Source organism: Harpia harpyja, chromosome 21, assembly GCF_026419915.1.
Source record: "Harpia harpyja isolate bHarHar1 chromosome 21, bHarHar1 primary haplotype, whole genome shotgun sequence".
Taxonomy (NCBI): Eukaryota; Metazoa; Chordata; class Aves; order Accipitriformes; family Accipitridae; genus Harpia; species Harpia harpyja.
In genome coordinates this window covers 16,803,398-16,823,377 of record NC_068960.1, presented here as the reverse complement: position 1 = coordinate 16,823,377, position 19,980 = coordinate 16,803,398, and the positions used below count along the sequence as shown (strand labels likewise).

The 19,980-nt window shown below is 45.0% G+C and overlaps 1 protein-coding gene across 11 annotated transcripts in view; it reads left to right on the top strand.

Annotated features, from left to right (window-relative positions):
• Positions 1-18,002, top strand: part of NPRL3 (NPR3 like, GATOR1 complex subunit) — a 46,192-nt gene extending 28,190 nt beyond the window's left edge. For 7 of the 11 annotated variants that reach the window (XM_052773200.1, XM_052773201.1, XM_052773191.1 and 4 more), the window contains 5 exons: positions 328-434; positions 1,716-1,845; positions 11,271-11,490; positions 12,642-12,834; positions 17,748-18,002. In XM_052773200.1, the coding sequence (XP_052629160.1) occupies positions 328-434; positions 1,716-1,845; positions 11,271-11,490; positions 12,642-12,834; positions 17,748-17,913 (816 nt within the window). In that variant the 3' untranslated portion in view covers positions 17,914-18,002. The remainder of the gene's footprint in view (positions 1-327; positions 435-1,715; positions 1,846-11,270; positions 11,491-12,641; positions 12,835-17,747) is intronic. The other 4 variants (XM_052773199.1, XM_052773197.1, XM_052773193.1 and 1 more) reach the window with 1 other exon arrangement.
• Positions 18,003-19,980: the final 1,978 nt, after the last annotated feature.

The window sequence follows — 19,980 nt, the reverse complement described above, 5'->3', positions numbered from 1 at the left end:
GTGCATAAACAAAAATAGGGTTTTGGGGCATGAAAAGTAACTAAACTTCTATTGATATAGTTTGAAGAAATTCCTTTAAGGCAGGAAATACTAAGTTGCTTAGAAATGTGAAGTGAACCTCTGGAAATTCATAACCTTGTCAAATGCTTTTTGATGTGCCACATGTTATATTAAACCATGAATTTATTCTGAAGGCAGGGTTAAAGGATGGAACATTTTTCTTTCATTTCAGCTCAAACAAGATTTTTCTGTCATTGTATGGAACTCTTGCTGAGAGTTTGAATTTTGCTTTTGCTCTCCTAATTTTTCCCTGTTTTCTCAATGCAGGTTTTCCAGCTTGCTGCACATCTCGTTTACTGGGGAAAAGCAATTATTATTTATCCGCTGTGTGAAAACAATGTCTACATGCTTTCTCCAAACGCCAGTGTCTGTCTGTAAGTAGAAAGAAAACGACTGACTGTAGCAACAAAGTGGTGAGAAGTGCAGATATGCTTTCCTTCCCTGTTTTACTGGATACAGAGTGGGATCTTTCTTCATGTATGAATTTGTTGGGACTGTACAAAACATAAACCATTACACGTGCCTGAACTTGCAAAGCCATATAGGAGTTTGTGTGCGGTAGGGAGGAGCATCATAGCAGATCAATATGCTTCTGCAGTGATGTGGGCCTTGGAAGCAATATTTACCCTGTGAAGCTACTTTTAGTATTTTTAGTACGCTTGCTCACTGAATGTCTGTCTCAGGCTGTATGAACCTGAAGCAATATGGAAACATTTACAAAACAAAATACTTCATGGTTAAGTTAAATCAGTGTTTCATAGGACTATCTGTGTATCTGGCACACAGCATCACCTGAAATTAATCAAAAGTAGCAAATCAGGGTAGTGTTGCTATCACTATTGTATTGTTTTATGTGATCGCATTTTATACTAATATGCCTTCTCGCGGACAGAAGGCCTTGCGGCCATTTTGAGAGCACGCAGTGGCAATGCAAGGAAGATGTGGAGGCAATGGTGGGTATTTTTGCTCTGCTGAAATTGGCAACCCTTTCTGTGTTGGATTTTGAGATGTTTTTAGAATCTGTGTTGGATCTCAGTTATAGGAAAATAGTTTTAAATCAAAACTTCTGTGATGGAAGTATAAAAATAGGGCCGGAAGGGACCTTGAGGTCATTCAGGAACAACTGTGCCTGTGTCATATATGGCAGTGCTGTTCTTGAAGACCTTTGTAGAAGGAAATCCTAAGACAGACAGTTTTCCTAATATTTAACTTGACTCTCCTTTACTTCTGATCGATCATATTGCTTGTCCTGTCAGCATAGGCATGGAGAACAGTCACATCTGCAGCTGCATTTTGCATATTAAAAGATTGTGTGTTTATCCTGCCCATCTCTGTCTTCTCTTGACTGCCCAATCCCTGTTGCTTTGATCAGAGACTGCGCAGGTCTAGACTTTTTATCATTTTTATTTTTCTTCTCTGGATTCCCTACACACCTTGAATAATGTACTGGAGCTTAATGTAACACCAAGATGAAAGTGCATATGCTTCTTGCTTACTTTTGCATGATGCAACATGCCATAAACTATCCTTACTGTTTTTCTAGGTCACAGAGAATATTTCATTTGGGAATTGGCACTTCTGTAATGCTTAAATGGGTAAATGTTACACTGACCAGCAATATAAAACTGATTTCTGCCTTTACCTCTTTTCTGTAGTTATTCTCCATTAGCAGATGCGTTTTCTTGTCAGTTCCGGGGCCACAACCTGCCGTCGATGCTTTCCAAGTTCTCCCTCCCAGTGTCACTCTCAGAGTTCAAGAATCCGCTCGCACCGCCTGTTCAGGAGGTGAGATGGGGAGTGTACAAGAGCTCCGCGTTCTCCTACTAATGAGAACAAGGAATGGTGTTGCTTCTGGAGTACCTAGTCAGGAACCTGCTATTGCAGGTTTAGAAATTGCCAATTACTGTGTTTCCAACCATATGATTTGTTGTTTCATATCCGCATGCCAAAAAGCTGTGGGGATGTTCAAGGTGAAGCTGTGCGGATGCTCTGTGCTAGCAAAGCACAATCCTAAAAGAAAAATCAGAATGTTTCTTTTCCTTGAGTGATATAGTAGGGAAGACCGAAACTCCATTTGGTCTGTTGAAAACTGTCATAAATTAGTAGGGCTGAGTGTAAATTTGTGGATTCCTCTCAATCACACTTGATTTTATTATATTCCATCTGCTTTAAGTTCACAATCTGGTTTTAAAAGCAAACTGTCTAGTCACTTAGCTTGTGCTATGAAACTGGAATTGTTGAAAGGCCATTAGAGGAAGTAGACTCAGCATGTAGTCAACAGAAGTCCATGTGTTACAGCATCAGCATTTTAATGTTCAGATTTGGGATAATAATATATGGATTTTGGATTCGTGAGCTGTTGTTTTGCTTATGCATAGATCATGGCTTGTGGCATTTCTGGGAACGGTAAAATGCAAGAAAGAGCCCAATAATGTGAGGTCTCCTGGCTGACACTGTTGTATTCCCAGATGAAGCAGCTTGGACCTCTGAACACACTGTGGCAAAAGAAGCATAGGCAGATTTCTTTAGCTGATTTCTTGTAGTGTTGTTTGCTAGCCTTCATACTTTGATGACTTGCTGGCTATATGAATTTAGCCACTGTTCAAATACCTGGAAGATTAACATCAATTGCGCACACAGGCACAATTGTGAGAGAAGAATTTGTTGTAATTACAGGTTGGCAGAGATTATGATCAGAGATAAAGGCGAGTAATGATGTAGCGTCTAATCCCAATAGTATGTACTGGTCAGCTGCCACCTTGGGAGTCAGGGGAAGAGCAGTTTTACTGTTTTTTGTCAGTACTTCATTGTAGTTACAGACAAATCAGCGTCCTGAAAATTGAAGCTGAATTAATAGCATTAATTTTATTCTAGCTGCAGTAGCTTCAGCAGGCATTCTTATTCTCAGTAGTCCTTTTAAAATTAATTACTTGCCTTAATACTTCTCCTTCAATATTTCTGGTTATTCTCAGACGTCCTACTTTTGTTTAAAATACACAAATAAAGTCTGCCACTTACTGCTGCAGTTATGCCTTGAAACAACAATGTGTGATCAATGTTTGCCAGAGCTGTTGGAGGGCTAAAATGGCTCTTCTGGAGCGTGCGCCTTCTCTCTGATGCTCACCTGTCTGTGGTGGGGTCCTAAAGGTCAACGGCACGGCTTGTTTTCATCATCCTTTCAGCCTGTATGGAAGGATGAAAGATGATGCTGTGAAAGCTATGGAAGTACCTTCTATGGTCTGACAAGGGGAGGTGAGAACTGTGGTTGCAGAAGACTCGGGGCCACATTGGCAAGACATGTACATGAAGATGGAGACCACCGTACACTTGGTGGGTTGTTTTGAGTCACGGTGAGCTTCTTTTTGACAAAGCTAAGCATGGCAGTTCTTGGGGGAGTTTAGGCTAGAGAGAGTTTTTAGATGTTTTCATATCAGTACATTTTCTTCTACTTTGATTTACCTATGTAGAACTCTTTGTATTATTGTTTTGTTAGGAACTAGCCTTTGAAGAGAGATGAGTCTAATCCCTGTCCTGAAGTGGTCAGGCTCCAATTGTAATTAGCAGAGATCTAGTCGATAGAGCAATAATCTGATTAAATGTGGGTGGGTTTTTGTTCCACTGTGCAGTGATAAAAGATGCTGTACTCTGAACTGTAAATATTGTCAGATTGTATTTGCTTTGCCTTTGAAAAAAGTTAACAAAGTTGGGACCTTTCACTGTAATTTTGTTCTTTGTATACATAAGAGGGGATGTGGATTTTTTTTTTAACTTTGAAGATTTTCACTAGTAGTCTGTTATCTTATGCTTTTCATCATGCTGACTGTACTGTCTCTGTATTTCTGAAGGTCATCTGTGCTAGAAGGTCAGTACTGTGGGAAGGGCTGTATTTTTGGCAGAAACTGTTACTGTCTCATGGCATCCATCCCATTTGATTCTTGTCTTAAGCATGGGATTGGCTCCCTCCTTTTGGCATGTGCTTCTGGACGGGCAGAGAATACGGAAGGCATTAATAAAATCCACGATACAAAATAGGAAAGCTGTTAAAGAGCCCTTCCTCCTGTTTTTATACAAAGTCGTACTGCTTGATTTGAAAGAGGACAAAGTTATTTTTGGTAGCTTACTGTTATATGGGTGGAATTGCACCATTCCTTTGGGTAGATGAAAAAAATGTGACACTGGCATTTTTATACTTGGGGTGCTGTGGTATTTTTTGGCGGGTAGGAGGTACAAACAACCTGCGATAGCCTGAGCAAGGACAAGGACAAGACTGCCTTGAATGATGGAGTGCATGTCTACATTCTGCTTTTGGTGCCTGTCAAGTAGGTAGGAGACGTCCAGCGAGTGGTGTCTGCCAGGACTGCCAGTGCTCTCAGCCATGCCCTGTGCTAGAGACAGGAATTCTTCCTGAGCCTGTCATCTTGATCTCTTTTCTTGCCTGTGATGACAAGCAGTATATTCAACTGCAGTTGAACTCTGTGGTGCTTATAAAAGATTTTGGTATTCGTGTAGTGATTTCTATGCTAGCTTCCCTTTCTCTCTGTTTAACCTGCCTTGCTTGGATAGCAGTGTTGCAGCAGCATGAGGATGAGCCTACGCCTACAGCTCAGCTGATCTAACGATATCTGAGTGCTGCTGAGAGGACAGCCTGTTTTTCCCTTCTACTCTCAGGTGTGTGCACACATGCCTTCCTCCTTTCCCTCTTCCCTTTGCGCTAGAGCTCTGGCTCCTGTCCAGCTTGACTCTATTCACTTAACTTGTTTCAGCTGCATTAGTTTTCTGCCAGGTTAGCAGGTGGAATTTGCTCAGGGGGAGATCCAGCAAGTGCCAGCACTGGTGCAGAATGAAGGAGGCACTTCTGCAGCTGGGGATCAGTGAGGAAAGCAGAAGCTATTTTCCCCTTTTCATGGCAGTGAGCTGTCTGTTAGTTCCACTGTGCTGTGTAGTGTCACCTGGACTTGCAGCAATCCAATGCAGCCTGGGACTGTCCTGAACAGCAACCAGTTTAGCTCATGCTGCTGGTGCTGGGTCTCACCAGGGTGCGGCCATGGGGTGAGGAGATCCTGCCAGCTGATATAATAGGGAAACTCATTTGCCCTTTCAGTGTTTTTACTGGAAAAGAAGCAGTTTGTGTCTCCTCTACCCTGACCCCAGAGAAGCTGTCCTTCCTTCTGCTGCCTGTGACTGTTGGTTCCTGTCCCTGTGCTGTCCCTTCGTGTGTGGCACAGCCTTGATGTGGCCGCAGAGCACACCAGAGTGGAGTTCTGGTGGTGTTCAGTGTGGTGCACACAGCTTCATAACCTCCTGTGAAAGCACGGAAACACTTGGTGACCTAAAACCTTTAGGTCAGCACACATTCATTGACAGAGTATGTGTACTAGGCACTGTAGCTGGTGCATGGGAATGCTTTAATCTGCTCTCAGAGCGAGGCTTTCTTTGTACAATATCAAAGTTTCTTCACCCAGCTACTCTGCGCTGGGTTTGCAAGTTTCTTTGCAAACCAAGAGAAAGGGATAATGCTTGTGGCTTCCCCTCATCCGTGCATTATGGCCTCAGTCTATCTTTCAGAAGAAGCTGTAACATCTCTCTATGCTGCCTTGAGGAACAAACGTCGCCTAGCAGGAGGGTCTTTCCCCCGTAAGGTAGAAGGAGTGTACCTAGGTGAATTAGACATCCCATTTCCTCCCTGCATCCCCTTCACTACAGTAGCTCTTTATCATAATGCACATTGTTATTATTATTGTAGTTATCTAACTCTCCCTTGATGGGGCTAGGATAACTGCGGAAAAAAACAGGTGGGAAAGTATGACAGCTGCTGCTGAACAAAATATGTTTGATTTTTTCACTTTTAATAAGTCTGGCCATCCTGTTGGGAGTAAGGCACCAGTAGATGAGGCCTCTGCCTTATGTATCTGGAAAACGTGCTGTGCTTTGTGTAACAGCTCAGTGGAAAATGAGCGAGTATGTCAGGGGATGGGAGTGGGAGGAGAGCTGCATGCAAATACTGAATAGGCAGTTGTGTCTTCTGAGAGACATGCTGCAAATGGGACTGTTCTGCTGGGCATCTGGAAGGCATTAAGAGTCACAGGAGCTTTTGTTGGCAGAGGTATGGAAGTAGTATTAAGGTGCATTTATATTCAGTTGGACTAGGTATAAAATCAGGATTTTTTTTAGTGTGGCAAGTTAAAAAAATATGTCTTTCTATAGGCCTAAATGGAGGGAATGGTTAAGCTGAGAATTCAAAGCTGTTACCTAATGATTAAAATGGCAATATTAGACAATTAATTTTTTGTCCTACATTAATAGGGGTCTTCAGAGTCTGTTTTCTGTAAAATAGGGAGAAATTTTAATAGCTGATCTGTTTTTCATAAAACAGCGTGGTTTGAATTATAAAGGTAATATATTTCAGAAAACATCCATTTACCCCAGTGACTTTGAAGGCGCTGTCCTACTGACCCAAGGCAGCCCTTAGTTCTCAAGTCAGTCCTTGAACAGTGCATGTGTCAAATAGCTAGACTGGAGAAAGGGGGGCTCGTATACTTTGCTAGGCAAGACAAGCTGTTTTAACTAAGAGTCTATCCTCAAGTAGTGAGAAAACAAGCTAGGATTGAGTGCTTCTGGGTTGCTGTTTTCCCTTCCCTTTCCTGAACCTGTTGCTGGTCCCAGTTATCTTGGCGTTCTCCTTGGATTTTTAGGCCTGGGAAAGAAAACAGCCTTAAAGAATCCTTGCAGAAAATGCGTTTATTTAACACATTACTCAAGAGTTTTACAAATGCTCCCTTTGGTTCCCAGAGGGAAGAGAATAATGAATGCTGAATCTTGTCCCTCCAAGACTTGGGGATGAGCTTTCCTCTGACTGTCCCAAACTGCCCAGATGGGCTGACATGTATAGTGCCCGTGTTTTCAGAAGCTAATACATCTTCTCTGCTTTTGTCAATAAGCACAAAGCAATGTATTGTTACCAATGCCCTCCATGCCGCCTTGCATGACAACACGCTCTAACTTTGCCTGGGGCCTGCTGCACCATGAGGTGGGGAGAGGAAGGGGATGCCCACGGCTGATCTGTGCCAGCAGGAACGTTCCAGATGGTGTGGCAGACAGGACCCCCCCACCCCCAGCGGACTGGAAAGAAGCAGCATGGGGGGACGGGAAGGACGAAAGGAATATGGATGAAATTTAGAGTTGATTGGTAGTTAAATTAAGCAACAAAAAATGTTTCGTTTTATATTTCCATCATGGTCCTGGTGTTTCAGCCAAAAAAGGCTGGCTATGGATTCCCACCATGCCAGATGATGAGTGATGAGTGAGTGGGTGGAGGCAGTCCTGGGACTGAAGTGTACCCTCACCTGGGAAGCTACTCCCAGCCCTTTTGGCTTCAGCAAGGAGCCCAGCTAATCAAGTAGGCTGACACCAAGCATGAAGATAACCCTGTATCTCCATGGGAGGAAGAGCATTTCTGACAGCCAGCGCAGCACAGATGGTGCAAGGAAGCCTCTTCTCCTGCAGACCTCTCTGTAAGCTCCATCAGAGTTCAAGAGGAGCTGATGGAGAATGGACGTTAATTCAGTGTTCATGTTCAGAAGGACAAGCAGCAGAACATATTTGTATTGGGTTTGTGTGGCAAGGTTTTGGTAGCGGGGGGACTACAGGTGTGGCTTCAGTGAGAAGCTGCTGGAAGCTTCCCCTATGTCTGACAGAGCCAATACCAGCCGGCTCTAAGGCGGACCCACCACCGGCCAAGGCCGAGCCAATCAATGATAGTGGTAGCACCTCTGTGATAACATATTTAAGAAGGAAAAAAAGTTGCGGGGCACACAGAAACGGCAGCCAGAGAGAGGAGTGAGAACATGTAGGAGAAACAACCCTGCAGACACCAAGGTCAGTGAAGAAGGAGGGGGAGGAGATGCTCCAGGCGCCGGAGCAGAGATTCCCCTGCAGCCCGTGGTGAAGACCATGGTGAGGCAGGTTGTCCCCCTGCAGCCCACGGAGGTCCATGGTGGAGCAGATACCACCTGCAGCCCGTGGAGGACCCCATGCCGGAGCTGGTGGGTGCCCGAAGGAGGCTGTGACCCTGTGGGAAGCCCACGCTGGAGCAGGCTCCTGGCAGGACCTGCGGATCTGTGGAGAGGGGAGCCCACGGAGCAGGTTTTCTGGCAGGACTTGTGACCCCGTGGGGGACTCACACTGGAGCAGTTCATGAAGAACTGCAGCCTGTGGGAAGGACCCACATCGGAAAAGTTTGTGGAGGACTGTTGCCTGTGGGAGGGACCCCACGCTGGAGCAGGGGAAGAGTGTGATGAGTCCTGCCCCTGAGGAGGATGAAGTGGCAGAGATAACGTGTGATGAACTGACCGTAAACCCCATTCCCCGTCCCCCTGCGCTGCTGGGGGGGGTAGGTAGAGAATCCGGGAGTGAAGTTTTGCCCAGGAAGAAGGGAGGGGTGGAGGGAAGGTGTTTCGAGATTTGGTTTTATTTCTCATTACCCTACTCTGGTTGATTGGTAATAAAGTGAGTTAATTTTCCCCAAGTTGAGTCTGTTTTGCCCGTGATGGTAATTGGTGAGTGATCTCTCCTGTCCTTATCTTGACCCACGAGCCCTTTGTTATATTTTCTCTCCCCTGTCCAGCTGAGGAGGGGGGAGTGATAGAACGGCTTTGGTGGGCACCTGGTGTCCACCTCTGCTAGACCTTATCTGTGAAAACACTTGCTGCTTTTGGTAAGAAATAGGTTTAAACCTGGAAAAAGTTGAAATGGTGTGAGGCATATTTGCAGTGATGGCACAAAGCACGCCGTTTTGGGCATGATGCCAGCTGCATCGCTTGGGCTTTTTTCTAGGACTAGATTTTAAGAGGTACCAAATTCCCGCTGAAGCCCAGCTTATTATCGATAACTGTCAATGATCATCATTCTCTCTTATCTAGGGATGATTGTTCAGGCTCACTTCAATATGGAAGAACAGTTTTCTCTAGTTCTCAGGTTAGTCTCAGCCAGTCTCCCACTCTTCCACTTACGGCACAAAGGCATTTGGCAGTCATTGGTTGTACAATGTTATGATTGTAAAGCTGTAACACCACTTTTGCCTGGCTTCTTGTTCTGCTGAGCCATAGCTGCTGGCTCAGAGGTGGCTTTCTATATATTTGCACAAGAGCGTAGAGGTGAAGGTGTGTATGCAGAATTAGAGAGTGTTGAATAAGACTTTCCACACACATGGAGCTGTAAAGAAAGCAACTGGCTATTTTTGTAATTCACGAAACCATCAAGGTGACCAGTGGAGGCTGGTCTAGGTCAGGCCCTACCCGGCAGATTCTGCAGGTCTGGTAGAGCCTGTCTTACTGTCTCCTTGAATTGCCTTGGATTTTTCCAGGGTTATTTTGTGCTGTGAAATGTGCAGACCTCTTTCATTTGATGTGAAACTAGCTAATCAGACATTGCTGCATGCCAACAGGTTGGAAATTTAAGTAAAATATGAGACATCTTTCCATCCAGGCCTGCATCTGGAAGGAAGGTTTTTAGCAATGTAATCACTGGAGTAAGCCTCCTTGCTCTTCCAGGCTGATTTCAGATGTTAGCAAAACACTATGCATTTGGTATCTTTTGCCAACCTTCCTCTTAGATTTTCTATTAAACACGTAAAATGAATTATGGCTTTTCTGAAAAAGATATTTTTGAAGGCAGTCCCAGATAATATGTTTTAAAATTAAAATCCGTTCAACCCCCAAAAGTGGTAATCCCTGAAAAGACAGGGTGTGAGTCTGTTTGCAAACAGAAGATGTTTCTTTTGTGATTTGGTAGCAGAGGAGGAAGTGAGAATTAAAAGATTTATGGAAAAAGGAAAATTATGTGAGCTGATGAACTTCGGTTTGGGGCTTTTACTGAGATTTGGCCCGTTATCCTGATGATTAATACAGCAGAGCTAGCTTCCTTCTCAGAGTCTGAGCTCATTCTGCATGTGTTTCTCACCAAAACAGTGTTGGTTGCTATGAAATCCCCAAACAGCTTTTGTCAGTGGATCAGTGTTTTCAGAGCCGTTAGCTATGGGAAGGGTTGCCTGCAGTGATATGAAAAGGCTTTTTGTGCAGAAATTCAGACACGATGATGTGTTTTGAATGCTCCTCCAAAACTCCTGAAAATAGGCCATGCCAAGAACCTACAAATGCTTGTCCCTCACTCTGCCCACTGCTTTCAGCATCGCTCTGGGGACATTGTGCAGGTCTTCAGCTACTGTAACACAAAGGTGTTATGCATGTTTGTTTAATACAAGCATCATCGCTCGGTGCTTTTGGAACTCTTGCTTGTCTGTACCCTAAAAAACCTAGGTGCCTTAATAAGCTTGGCCTGTCCTATTATCGCAGAGGGATGGCGAGCAAATGGGGGATATTAACCCTTTGCATTGAGAGGGGACTACTTGGCAGTGGCAGGCTGCTGTCTCTTGCCAAGGTTTCTGCTGCTGTTAGTGCTATTTCTGTATCGCTGAGTCCTGGCATGGCTCTGATCTCCAGAGTCTCTCCCATAGTTATGCAGCAATTTCCCATCTGACAGCAAATGGCTCCTACTTCTGGGCACCTGTCTTTATTGGTTCAGCTCTGCCCTATCACCCTGCCCTCTCCCTGGCTTTCTAGGGGAACCTGCACTTTAATCTGACGGCTCAGAGATTAACGCTTCAGTGATTACTGATTTTAGTGGGCCTTGTGTACAAACCAGCAAACTGGTCTCAGGGCTCACACTGTTTGGCCATGGACATTGGGGCCTGCATCTGGTTGACTCATTTTCCATGTCTGGTCTCTCAGAAGGAAAACTATCCTATTTTTTTAGCACCTACTAAACTTGTTTTGTTAAAAGAGGACTGAACAGCTCCAGGTGGGGTTGTATGGCTACATTTGGATGGCTGAAGCATTATGTGGTGAGGGCATTCAGCTGCTCTGCTAGAACATAGCAGGTGCTAGAGCTATGGCAAGGGGGTGGGGCTGGTTCGTTTGAGGACACTGGTTGTGGTGGTCAGCATTGCGTAAAGACACGGTGATCATTAAAGGTTTGATTACAGCCTAAGCATCCACAAAGGCTTTGGATGTGATGAACCTGTGTGCCTGGTCACCTTTTTATGATTGGAGAAGAGATAAAACTGTTGTGTGGGGTGGAAAGCATTTCTCCTCGTGACTTTTAGTCACAAAGCCTAACCTTTGTACATTGTTTTCCTCCTGTGTTTTATTTCACAGGTGTTTAATACCTCATTTCTTACTCTGCAGACCCAGCTCATTCAAATGGTGATATGGATGCTCCAACACCGGCTTCTTATTCAGCTTCACACTTATGTCTGTCTGATGGTGCCACCAAATGAGGAGGATTTCCGAACCCAAGATGAAGACATGCCCTTTACTGCTAGAGTTGGAGGCCGAAGTTTAAGCACCCCCAATGCTCTCAGCTTTGGTTCTCCAAGTATGAGCACACTTTTCTCTGCTGTTCAGACCACAGCCCACTTCTAGAGCTTCCCTTAGCGATGCTTAGGGTAATCAGGCATTGGTAACAAGACAACTCGTCTTTGCTGGAGTGCTTGCTAATTAGGTCCAGCCCTTCTTTAAATTTAGAGCTGGGCATTGGTGAAAGTCCTAAGGGCTGTTAGATCTTAAATTCTTGTTTTTAAAAAGAAGTAGTGCTTTGTAACTTGCCAAGTTCTCATTTGATTATGTGAAATATTTTTATCAGAGGTACCTCTATTTTTTCGAAGTAACTTCCTTGCTGCACTCAAAAGTAATGGCCATGTTCCTCTGGCTGCACTGCTGTTACTACATGAACTTTGGTTTTCAGGAGAGGAAGAAAACTGAAAATTTGTTTCAAACAGCATTGGTTTCTGTGGCCTGTAGAGCCACCTAAGGAGATGCAAAGATAGCTGTCGTTCTTACAGATGGTTGATTTCTGTTTATGTCTCCTGATTTCTGTAATCTCCGCAGTGCCATTCTTCAGGGTGATTCCAGGAAAGCATTTTTTCAAGAGCACAAATCAGATACAATGCTGAAATCCCCAAACTTTCCTGCCTGTGCTGTTACAAGCAGCATTCTCAGAATGCCACCGAGGTTGGATATCAAGAGACATTCTCTGTACAACTTTCAGCTTTACAGAAGCCATGAATTAGGGCAGAAATCTTGGAACGTTAGTCAGATAAGTCTGCGATCTGCTTATTCTGGCTTGCTCACAAGAGGATATTGCTTCTTGGCCTTTCTTTCTGCTTGCTCCCACCTTCTGTGCTGTTAGGCTTTTCATGTTACCACTTCACGGTATTGCAGCAGAGCTGGCTGGGAATTTTCTTTTCAGATGTTTTTTATGGACTGTTTATAGTCTCCAGAAGTACAATTTTCCACATAAATTGATGACTTCGTTGAAACATTTGACTTTACCATTGAGAAAATCGCTGTGTTGTCATATGACTAATTGCAGATACTTGTAGCATTTCGAGAGCCACTTTGTTTGCTCTGCAAATCTGAAGGGATTATTTGGAAAGACTACATAGAAACAGCCTGAATTGATAATCTTTGCATCATTATGCTGAGGAATATAAAAATTCTGTGTCTCTTTCTCTCTTCCCCTGATAGCTAGTAGTGATGACATGACTCTGACAAGCCCTAGCATGGATAATTCCAGTGCTGAGTTGATACCTGGTGGGGACTCACCCCTAAATAAAAGGATGACAGAGAATCTCCTAGCAAGCTTGTTGGAACATGAGCGGGAAGCTATCCTTAATGTCCCTGCTGCCCAAAATCCAGAAGATCTTCGCATGTTTGCAAGGTAGGAAATGAGGAGTGCAGAATGTAATCTTTTTTTCTTATCCTTGCTGTTTTACTGAAGGATTTACTGAGCAAATCCCGTTAGCTTGGGATTTTGGAGGATAATTTCTTTTGCGTTTGTTCCCGTTATACCTATTTCATCTGTGCACATCAGTTTTTCACAAAAACTAATATATGTGTCACAAGAACACTTGTTAACAAAGAGTCCTGGATGTGTGAAGGAGCATCAGGGCTTATGGCTGGACAACAGGGACTTCGCTGGTTGCCTGCCAGTTTTCCAGTGTCCACACGTGGTAGCCATAAAACTGCATAGCCTGAAAAAACCTTCTGAGCATGCAAAGCAAAGACCCAGTCATGCTGATGCTGTCATTTTGTGTCCATTGATACTTCCAAGCTAGCTATCCTTTATTTTAAGGTTTGTAGACTCCATGCAAATATGAGACTGAGTAGCACAGTTTTGTTGTTACAAATTTCAACACAACAAAAATACGCAAGATGTGGTTCTGCACACAGTAAAAAGCAGAATGACTTCCTAACCAGCAATCTGGGAAAAAGGTGTGGGGGAAAATACTTTTTTCTTCCTACGCATTTCAAAACACAGTGGCATCACTGGAATGCAACTTTCACTGGGTTTCATACTTGTGGAGCAGAAGTACTGCAAGCAAGTACTGAGGCAAGTACTGCAGCTTTTCCTATACTTTCTAGATTCAGTTGGTAATCCCCTGAAAACCTGGTTCTTGCCCTAGGATAGATATAGTCAAGTAGCCTAGAGAAACCGCAATAGCAAGAAAATACTTTTCTTGCCTGCGGCAAAGTTTGCAGCTATGCTGTGCTCAGGTATTCTCATAGAGCTCTCCCAAGCTTGTGGGTAGTTACTGCTCTCTGAATTACTCATCTCCTTCTCCATCTTCAGAGGATATTCTCTGATTGAGAGGCAACACTTCAGCCATTTGAGAACTTTGAAAAGTTTTTTCCTTATTACCAGATAAGTCATTACAAAACCAGTGAGAAAGGAAAGTAAAAACAAAATCATAATTGGTGATATGTTAAGACAGAATTTGTGGGGGATGCTTTGGACCAGTTTCGTGGCAATGCAGTTTCTCAGTTATCCTAGAGAGGGGGAAGGATTTCAAGATTGCTCCCCTATCACTTCCCTCATCTGGGTAAAACAGCCATTTGAAAGCTTTGGAATTGCAGATACAAAAAATTACTTTGATTTCTTCATAAAATCGGCTGCCGTAACCAGGCAGCTGTCTGAATGATGTTTATTTTGCACTTTGCTTGTGCACCAGGTTCTTTTGCAGATCCCCAGGATGGCGTTGCTAAGTCTGAATTTCCATTCTACTATAGATTGAAGTGACAACTGCATAGCTTACTCTTTAAGTCAACAGTGAGGAAGAGAGAAGATATGATAAACAAATGGGTCCTATGGGTAGGATGCTGGAGTGTACAAATAGAAATGTTTATGCAAGACACTCCTGGTTACCAGTGGCTTTATGAGACACCATAACTTGGAGGTTGTGGGTGTGTTTTCTCTCTTTTTGTGCTGTAAACCATCAGAGGTGAGTGTCTGGGTAAACCTATTGCTCTTAATGAAAGTATAAACAATTGCGGAGAAGCTGCTGCAGTGAATGAGCTGATCTTCCTCATTACCCTAGTACAGGTTACTGTGCCAGCGCTTCTTTTTGCTTCATTTTGAGGAATAGCAGCCTAATGAGGGCTGTGCTCTGGCAAATAGCTCTGCTGTATCAGCTGCCTCCCTGAACAAACTCCTGCTATAACTGCATAGTTAGTGCACTAAATATACTGCAACTGCCCTTCCAAGCGTAGTTGTGTGTGCACACAAAGGGATGGGCTATTTTCAGCAGAGTAATAAAGTTCAACCCAATACATTTTCTCGTGTCTATGCCTCTGAACGCCTGTTATTCATTAAACAGATGGCAGAGGCTTCACTGATGGCTTGTCTCCCAAGCCATGGGTGTGGAATCACTTTCAGGATTTTTTTTTCTTGCTCTTAGATTGGGAGATGGAGATCCTTCACTCCACTGAGGAATGCTCATTGGTGGCACTAAGCTGTGGACAGTTCTGCTCCACTTTCAAGCAGTGCTGGTGGAAGGGATATCTCCCTGGCCAGGAATAAGCTAATTTTATTTGAATGACTAGTCTGAGATAATTTTTTTTTTTTTTTAAGCATTTAAAAACACTACACTGCTGTTAGAGGGGCAGCTCTTATCACTTGAAGAGGGCAGAAGAGTGATGAACAATGGAAAAGCAATAAGCTTCCATCCATCTGGATCTGGAAGTGCACATCTGTCAACAGACGAATCTGTGCAGCTTAAAAGGGACTCAAATGTAGTGTTACTGCCCCAAGAAGTGCCATCTTATCTCCTGTTTGGGTCCCATAATTATTCATTGCTCAAAAAGGCGAAGGTAGTGCCCGTCTTCACTGGAGCTGTGAGCCCCAAATCACAGCTTTGTAGATTCTAGTTAGACTTTTAGGAAGACTTCTTCCCTGGGAGGGTGGTGCAGCCCAGGACAGATTACCCAGGCATGTAGGGGGATCTCCATCCTTGGAGGGTTTCAGAGCTTGGCTAGAAAAAGCTACAGCATTGGCAGTAGTCCTGCTGGAGCAGGATGCTGGACTAGACTTTGGAGGTGTCTTCCAGCCGGCATTTTTGTGATATTCTTTAATATCCTCTCTAGCTTTTATTGGAGTGGAAAGTATTTCATCTTGACCAGTTACAAATCCAGACTCTTTTTGAATGTAGGATGGATTTATTTATTGGAAAACTCCTGCTTGGTCTGTGTTGCTGTTGAAAGCCAGGTCATAATCATTTGCACAGAAGACAGCTGTGCCAGGAGATGACAGCATGGGCAATCACAGTGAGCAGCTTTGTAGAAGGGAGAGAATATGTAGCTTTAAATTTTTTTCAGAATCACTTTCTGAACAGTGATACAAGTTATAAGATACAATATACAAAAATTTCTGTTAATACCTCAGGGAATGGTCTGGTTTTGACACGTACACGCACAAACTGATGCTGTTCCTGCTAATGGCCACTTCTCAGTGTCACACTGGTTGCCATTGGCCCAGGGGAGGAAGCCAATTAGCCTGATTTAAATACCCAGTGGGAGATACTGCAAAAGGCAAATGCACAGACCAGATAGTGGAAAGGTAAATATGACTGGAGCTTGTCCATCTGTTGTTTGTTTGTACTGCAGGTACAGAGATGTAGCAATTGTGTTCTACATAATGGTGCCAACTTGAGAGCTGGCAGATGAACATCAAAGTGGAAGGGAGCTTGCAGTGTGCTGGGGGCTGCCCTGGGCTGCCAGCAGGGATGAGGCAGTGAGGCTCCTGGCTCTGAGCTTACGTACAGCTGTTTCAGGAACAAGAAGGGGGTGAGAGGAGGGACGTGGCAAACTGTGGAGCAGAGAAACACAGATGGCAGTGGATTGGAGGTGAAACCTACTCTGTGCAGTGTAGAGGGAGGGTGTGATGGAGGGAGACTTGTGCACAGTGACTCCTTTCCAGTCACCCATGAAGGGTAATGGGTGACAGGAGTGCCTAGCCTGAGCAGCAGAAGACAGCCAGGCAAATGTCAGTCCTTCAGGGAAAGCATGAGAGGCCCCATCCTGCTGTCATGTGAAAATACGCAGGAGTGCTCTAAGGCATATTTGGTGTCTTTCAAGGGCTGTTCCTGCATGAGGGCTGTTTGAATGAATTGGAAAACAGATCTTGTCATCTCCACTCATTTTTACTGTCAGTTGGCATGAAGCAGCAGGCCAGCATATTCCTAAACTGCAGATGGGTATGGAAACACGAGCAAAAGCTGCTGAAGCACAGAGCAGAGTGTGATGTGTAACACCTGCAGACACACATCTGTCTGCATAGCTGGGGAAGTGATTCTGGCATATGTGTTTGGGCCTTGATGGGTAGGAGTATTTGAGTGACATGTGCAGTACGGTTCCTATATTTGGGCGGTTGTTAAGACAATTAAGAGACTGAGCAGTGAACCTGAGCTTCGTCTGGAGGGCTGGCTTGGTGTTACGGCTCTGAAGGGTCTCTGGGGGGCAGGTCCTCAGTCATCAGGGTCTTGCTGCAATGAAGAGGCTGCAGCGGTTTTTCTTTGACCCTGCCGTGATTGACTGTGCAGGGCCGAGGTTAGCTGATATTTGTAGGATGTTGATGGCCAGCAAAGGGGTATCTGTGCTGTCTCTATTTAAAAAGAACTGAGAATTTAAGAAGCCAGTGTGGTTTGAGCTTAGGCTTCAAGGTTTTGGGGCACTCTGGGGCCTTTATAACTCCCAGAGCTTCTGTGGTGCCTGTCACCAAGATTTCCATCTCCCTGTTGTGACTGTTCCACCTAACCCAAGCTGACAAAACCTCAAGAGTGCATGACCTGTAGTTACCAAGCCCTTTGGGCTGCTGTGAGGGGAAAAAATATGCTCCTCATTCTAAAAGCAAGTGTAGGTACCTAGGCCTCTGATGCAGAGCTGTGATGAAGGGCATTGTAGACCCAGCTAAGAGAGGGCAGAAGTAAATCTGCCACATCCTGACTTCTCAAGGCTTGTTGGCAGTTGTGGCTCCTTGATTTCTGGAGTAAAAACTATGTTGAAAATTGACAATCTCAGGAAGTGCCCCAGGCTAGGAAACCTTTTGATACAAGGAGGACCTTTGCAAAGCCCCAAAGTGGGGGAGTCCCCTGCTTTTCCAGGTGATTTCTGTGGTAGGCATGCCTAAGGTAAGAACCAATTTAATATACTTCACTTTTCATGTAAATGAGGGACACAACCCAAATGCCTTCTGATTTGGGTCCCATGGGAGAAGAAACCTTGAGGGTGGCAGTATCAGTTCTAGCTTTGTGCACTTGCTTTTGGCTCACGTGCCTCTCTTGCTCTCCTTCCCTGCAGGTTGCTGCACTATTTCCGAGGCCGACACCATTTGGAGGAGATCATGTACAATGAGAACATGCGTCGCTCCCAGCTGCTGATGCTGTTTGACAAATTCCGCAGTGTGCTGGTGGTGACCAGCCATGAGGACCCTGTGATTTCAGTTTTTCAGTCTCTCTTAAAGTGACTCTACTGGCAAAGGAAGGGTACCTGCTACACTCTCCATACTGATAGTCTAAAAGATGCCTAAAAACTAAAGGAGGGAGGTGATTTCAATTCCTTCTTGCCATGTGACACAGAGCAGGTTCTCCCTGGTTAAACCATGACACCCTCTGTGCCTCAATTTCCCATCTGCTCCCTATGGTGACACCTGAGGCCGGTCTGTGTGAGGGCTCTGGGGCCTGCTGCAGGACAGCATGCGCTTGCTCAGCCTGGATTCGTGCTGTGCCACATTCACAGCATGGGAGCTGCCAGTTCACAGCCCTTCCCTGACCCTGCTCCCTCCCCAGGGCTTGTGAGAGTGGTCCAAGATTTCCACTGCAGTGTTACTGACAGTACTTCACCTTTGGGTGTATGCTGGTGCATCTGAGATGCTTTCTCTGCTGTCCAACATGACTGCTGGGTCATTCAGCCTATCCCCATGGCAAAACACGCATGGCCTCTGCTCAAGGGCAGAGTGGAGTTGGCCTGGCTTTTAGGGAAATGTCCCTGGGCATTGAGGAATGCTGTTCGATCATTGTTATCTGGCAGCAGTGAGGACATAGGTAGGAAGGCAAAGTATCACAAGTAAATGGGAATGGGAATGACTTGCTCAGTGTGTTACGGCTTATTATTTCTTCTCCCCTTATTACTAAGTGTCTATTGGAGCATAGCTGTCACCGAACTCCCTATGTGTTTGTGGGTGTTCAGGGTTTCCAGTTTTTGGCTGGGGTTGGGAAGCACGACTGGAAGTTAGCTGGCCAACCTGCAAGTGCATGGACATACTAGTTCCACAGAGCCAGAGGCTGGTGCTAAGGGCACTCAGACTTGTCCCCTAGGGCTTGTTTTGTTCCTCCATTCCCCTCCCTGCAAGCATGGTTGTGGCTGCAGGGAGCCAGACTGGGAACCTGGCCTGGGTTAAAGCTAGCCAGGTGAAAAAACAAGATACAGGTCTGTATGTGGCTGTGTTTCCTGATGTGGCTTCTCCAGCTGTGCCAGGGCTAGAACAAGAGCCGATAGCCCTGTTTCTGGGGACAGCAGGAGCTTATGCTGGCTCAGGCCTGGCCTGCGTGAGGCCACTTCCCCACAGCGGCTCACTGCACTGTGCTGCACACCCAGGGAAGGGTGGGGGAGACCTTTACCTCCATGGTGGAGGCTTCCAGGGGTGTGTGTTCTTAAAAGATTGTCAAGCTCCTCCTTAAGACCTTCCCTTATACCACACACACAAGCTGGAGTTTTTGCCAGAGTTGCAGGCTCTCACAGAGCAGCTTCACTTGCCCACTCAAACTGGGTGAAACTGTGAGCTTTATATAACTTATATACCATCAGCAAGGCGCAGTGTCCACAGTGCATCAGATACCAGATGACAGCTACTTACAGTCCCTTCAGTGAGACTTCCCCTGCAGCTGCAAGCAGGGATGTTATATAAAAGCAAAAGCAATATCCGACCTAAAAATCAGATCAACATTGTAGAGCCTCAGTCCAAACCAGCCCCCAGCAACTGTGTCTCAAGGTGAGCTACTGAGATCAACATTAACAAGGGCTGTTCAGAAGGGGCCAAACGAGATTTTTTTTCATGTGATGGGGACAAGGGTTTTGAAAAACTTGAGCTTTTTTCCTTGCATGTGAATCCTAAGGTAGCGAGGACAGGGTGTCCCTGTCACCCTTCAAGCTGCCAGCGTGCTGCAGTTCTGCAGGTTCTGCCCTGAATCCTAGTGGTTTTTCCCCCCCCCATACCTCATGGCAGGCTGCAGCACCACAGAAATCTCAGCATCAGTGCTTTCTCTGTGTTGGGATTCACACACTGGTAAGTTTTGAACTGGTCTCAAAAGCAGCTGGGAAAACAAACAAAAGACATTCTTGTTCTTCAAGCTGGATGTTATAGACTGGTATAGGTTGGAAGGGGTGTCTGGAGGTCTTTTGAGCAGAGGTTTGGACAAAGAAAATGTGTTAGATCAGGTCACGCAGGAGCTTGTCCAGTGGAGGTTTAAATACCCCACAGCTTCTCTGGGCCCCTGTTCCAGTGTTTGGCCACTGTCATGGTGAAAATTTTTTC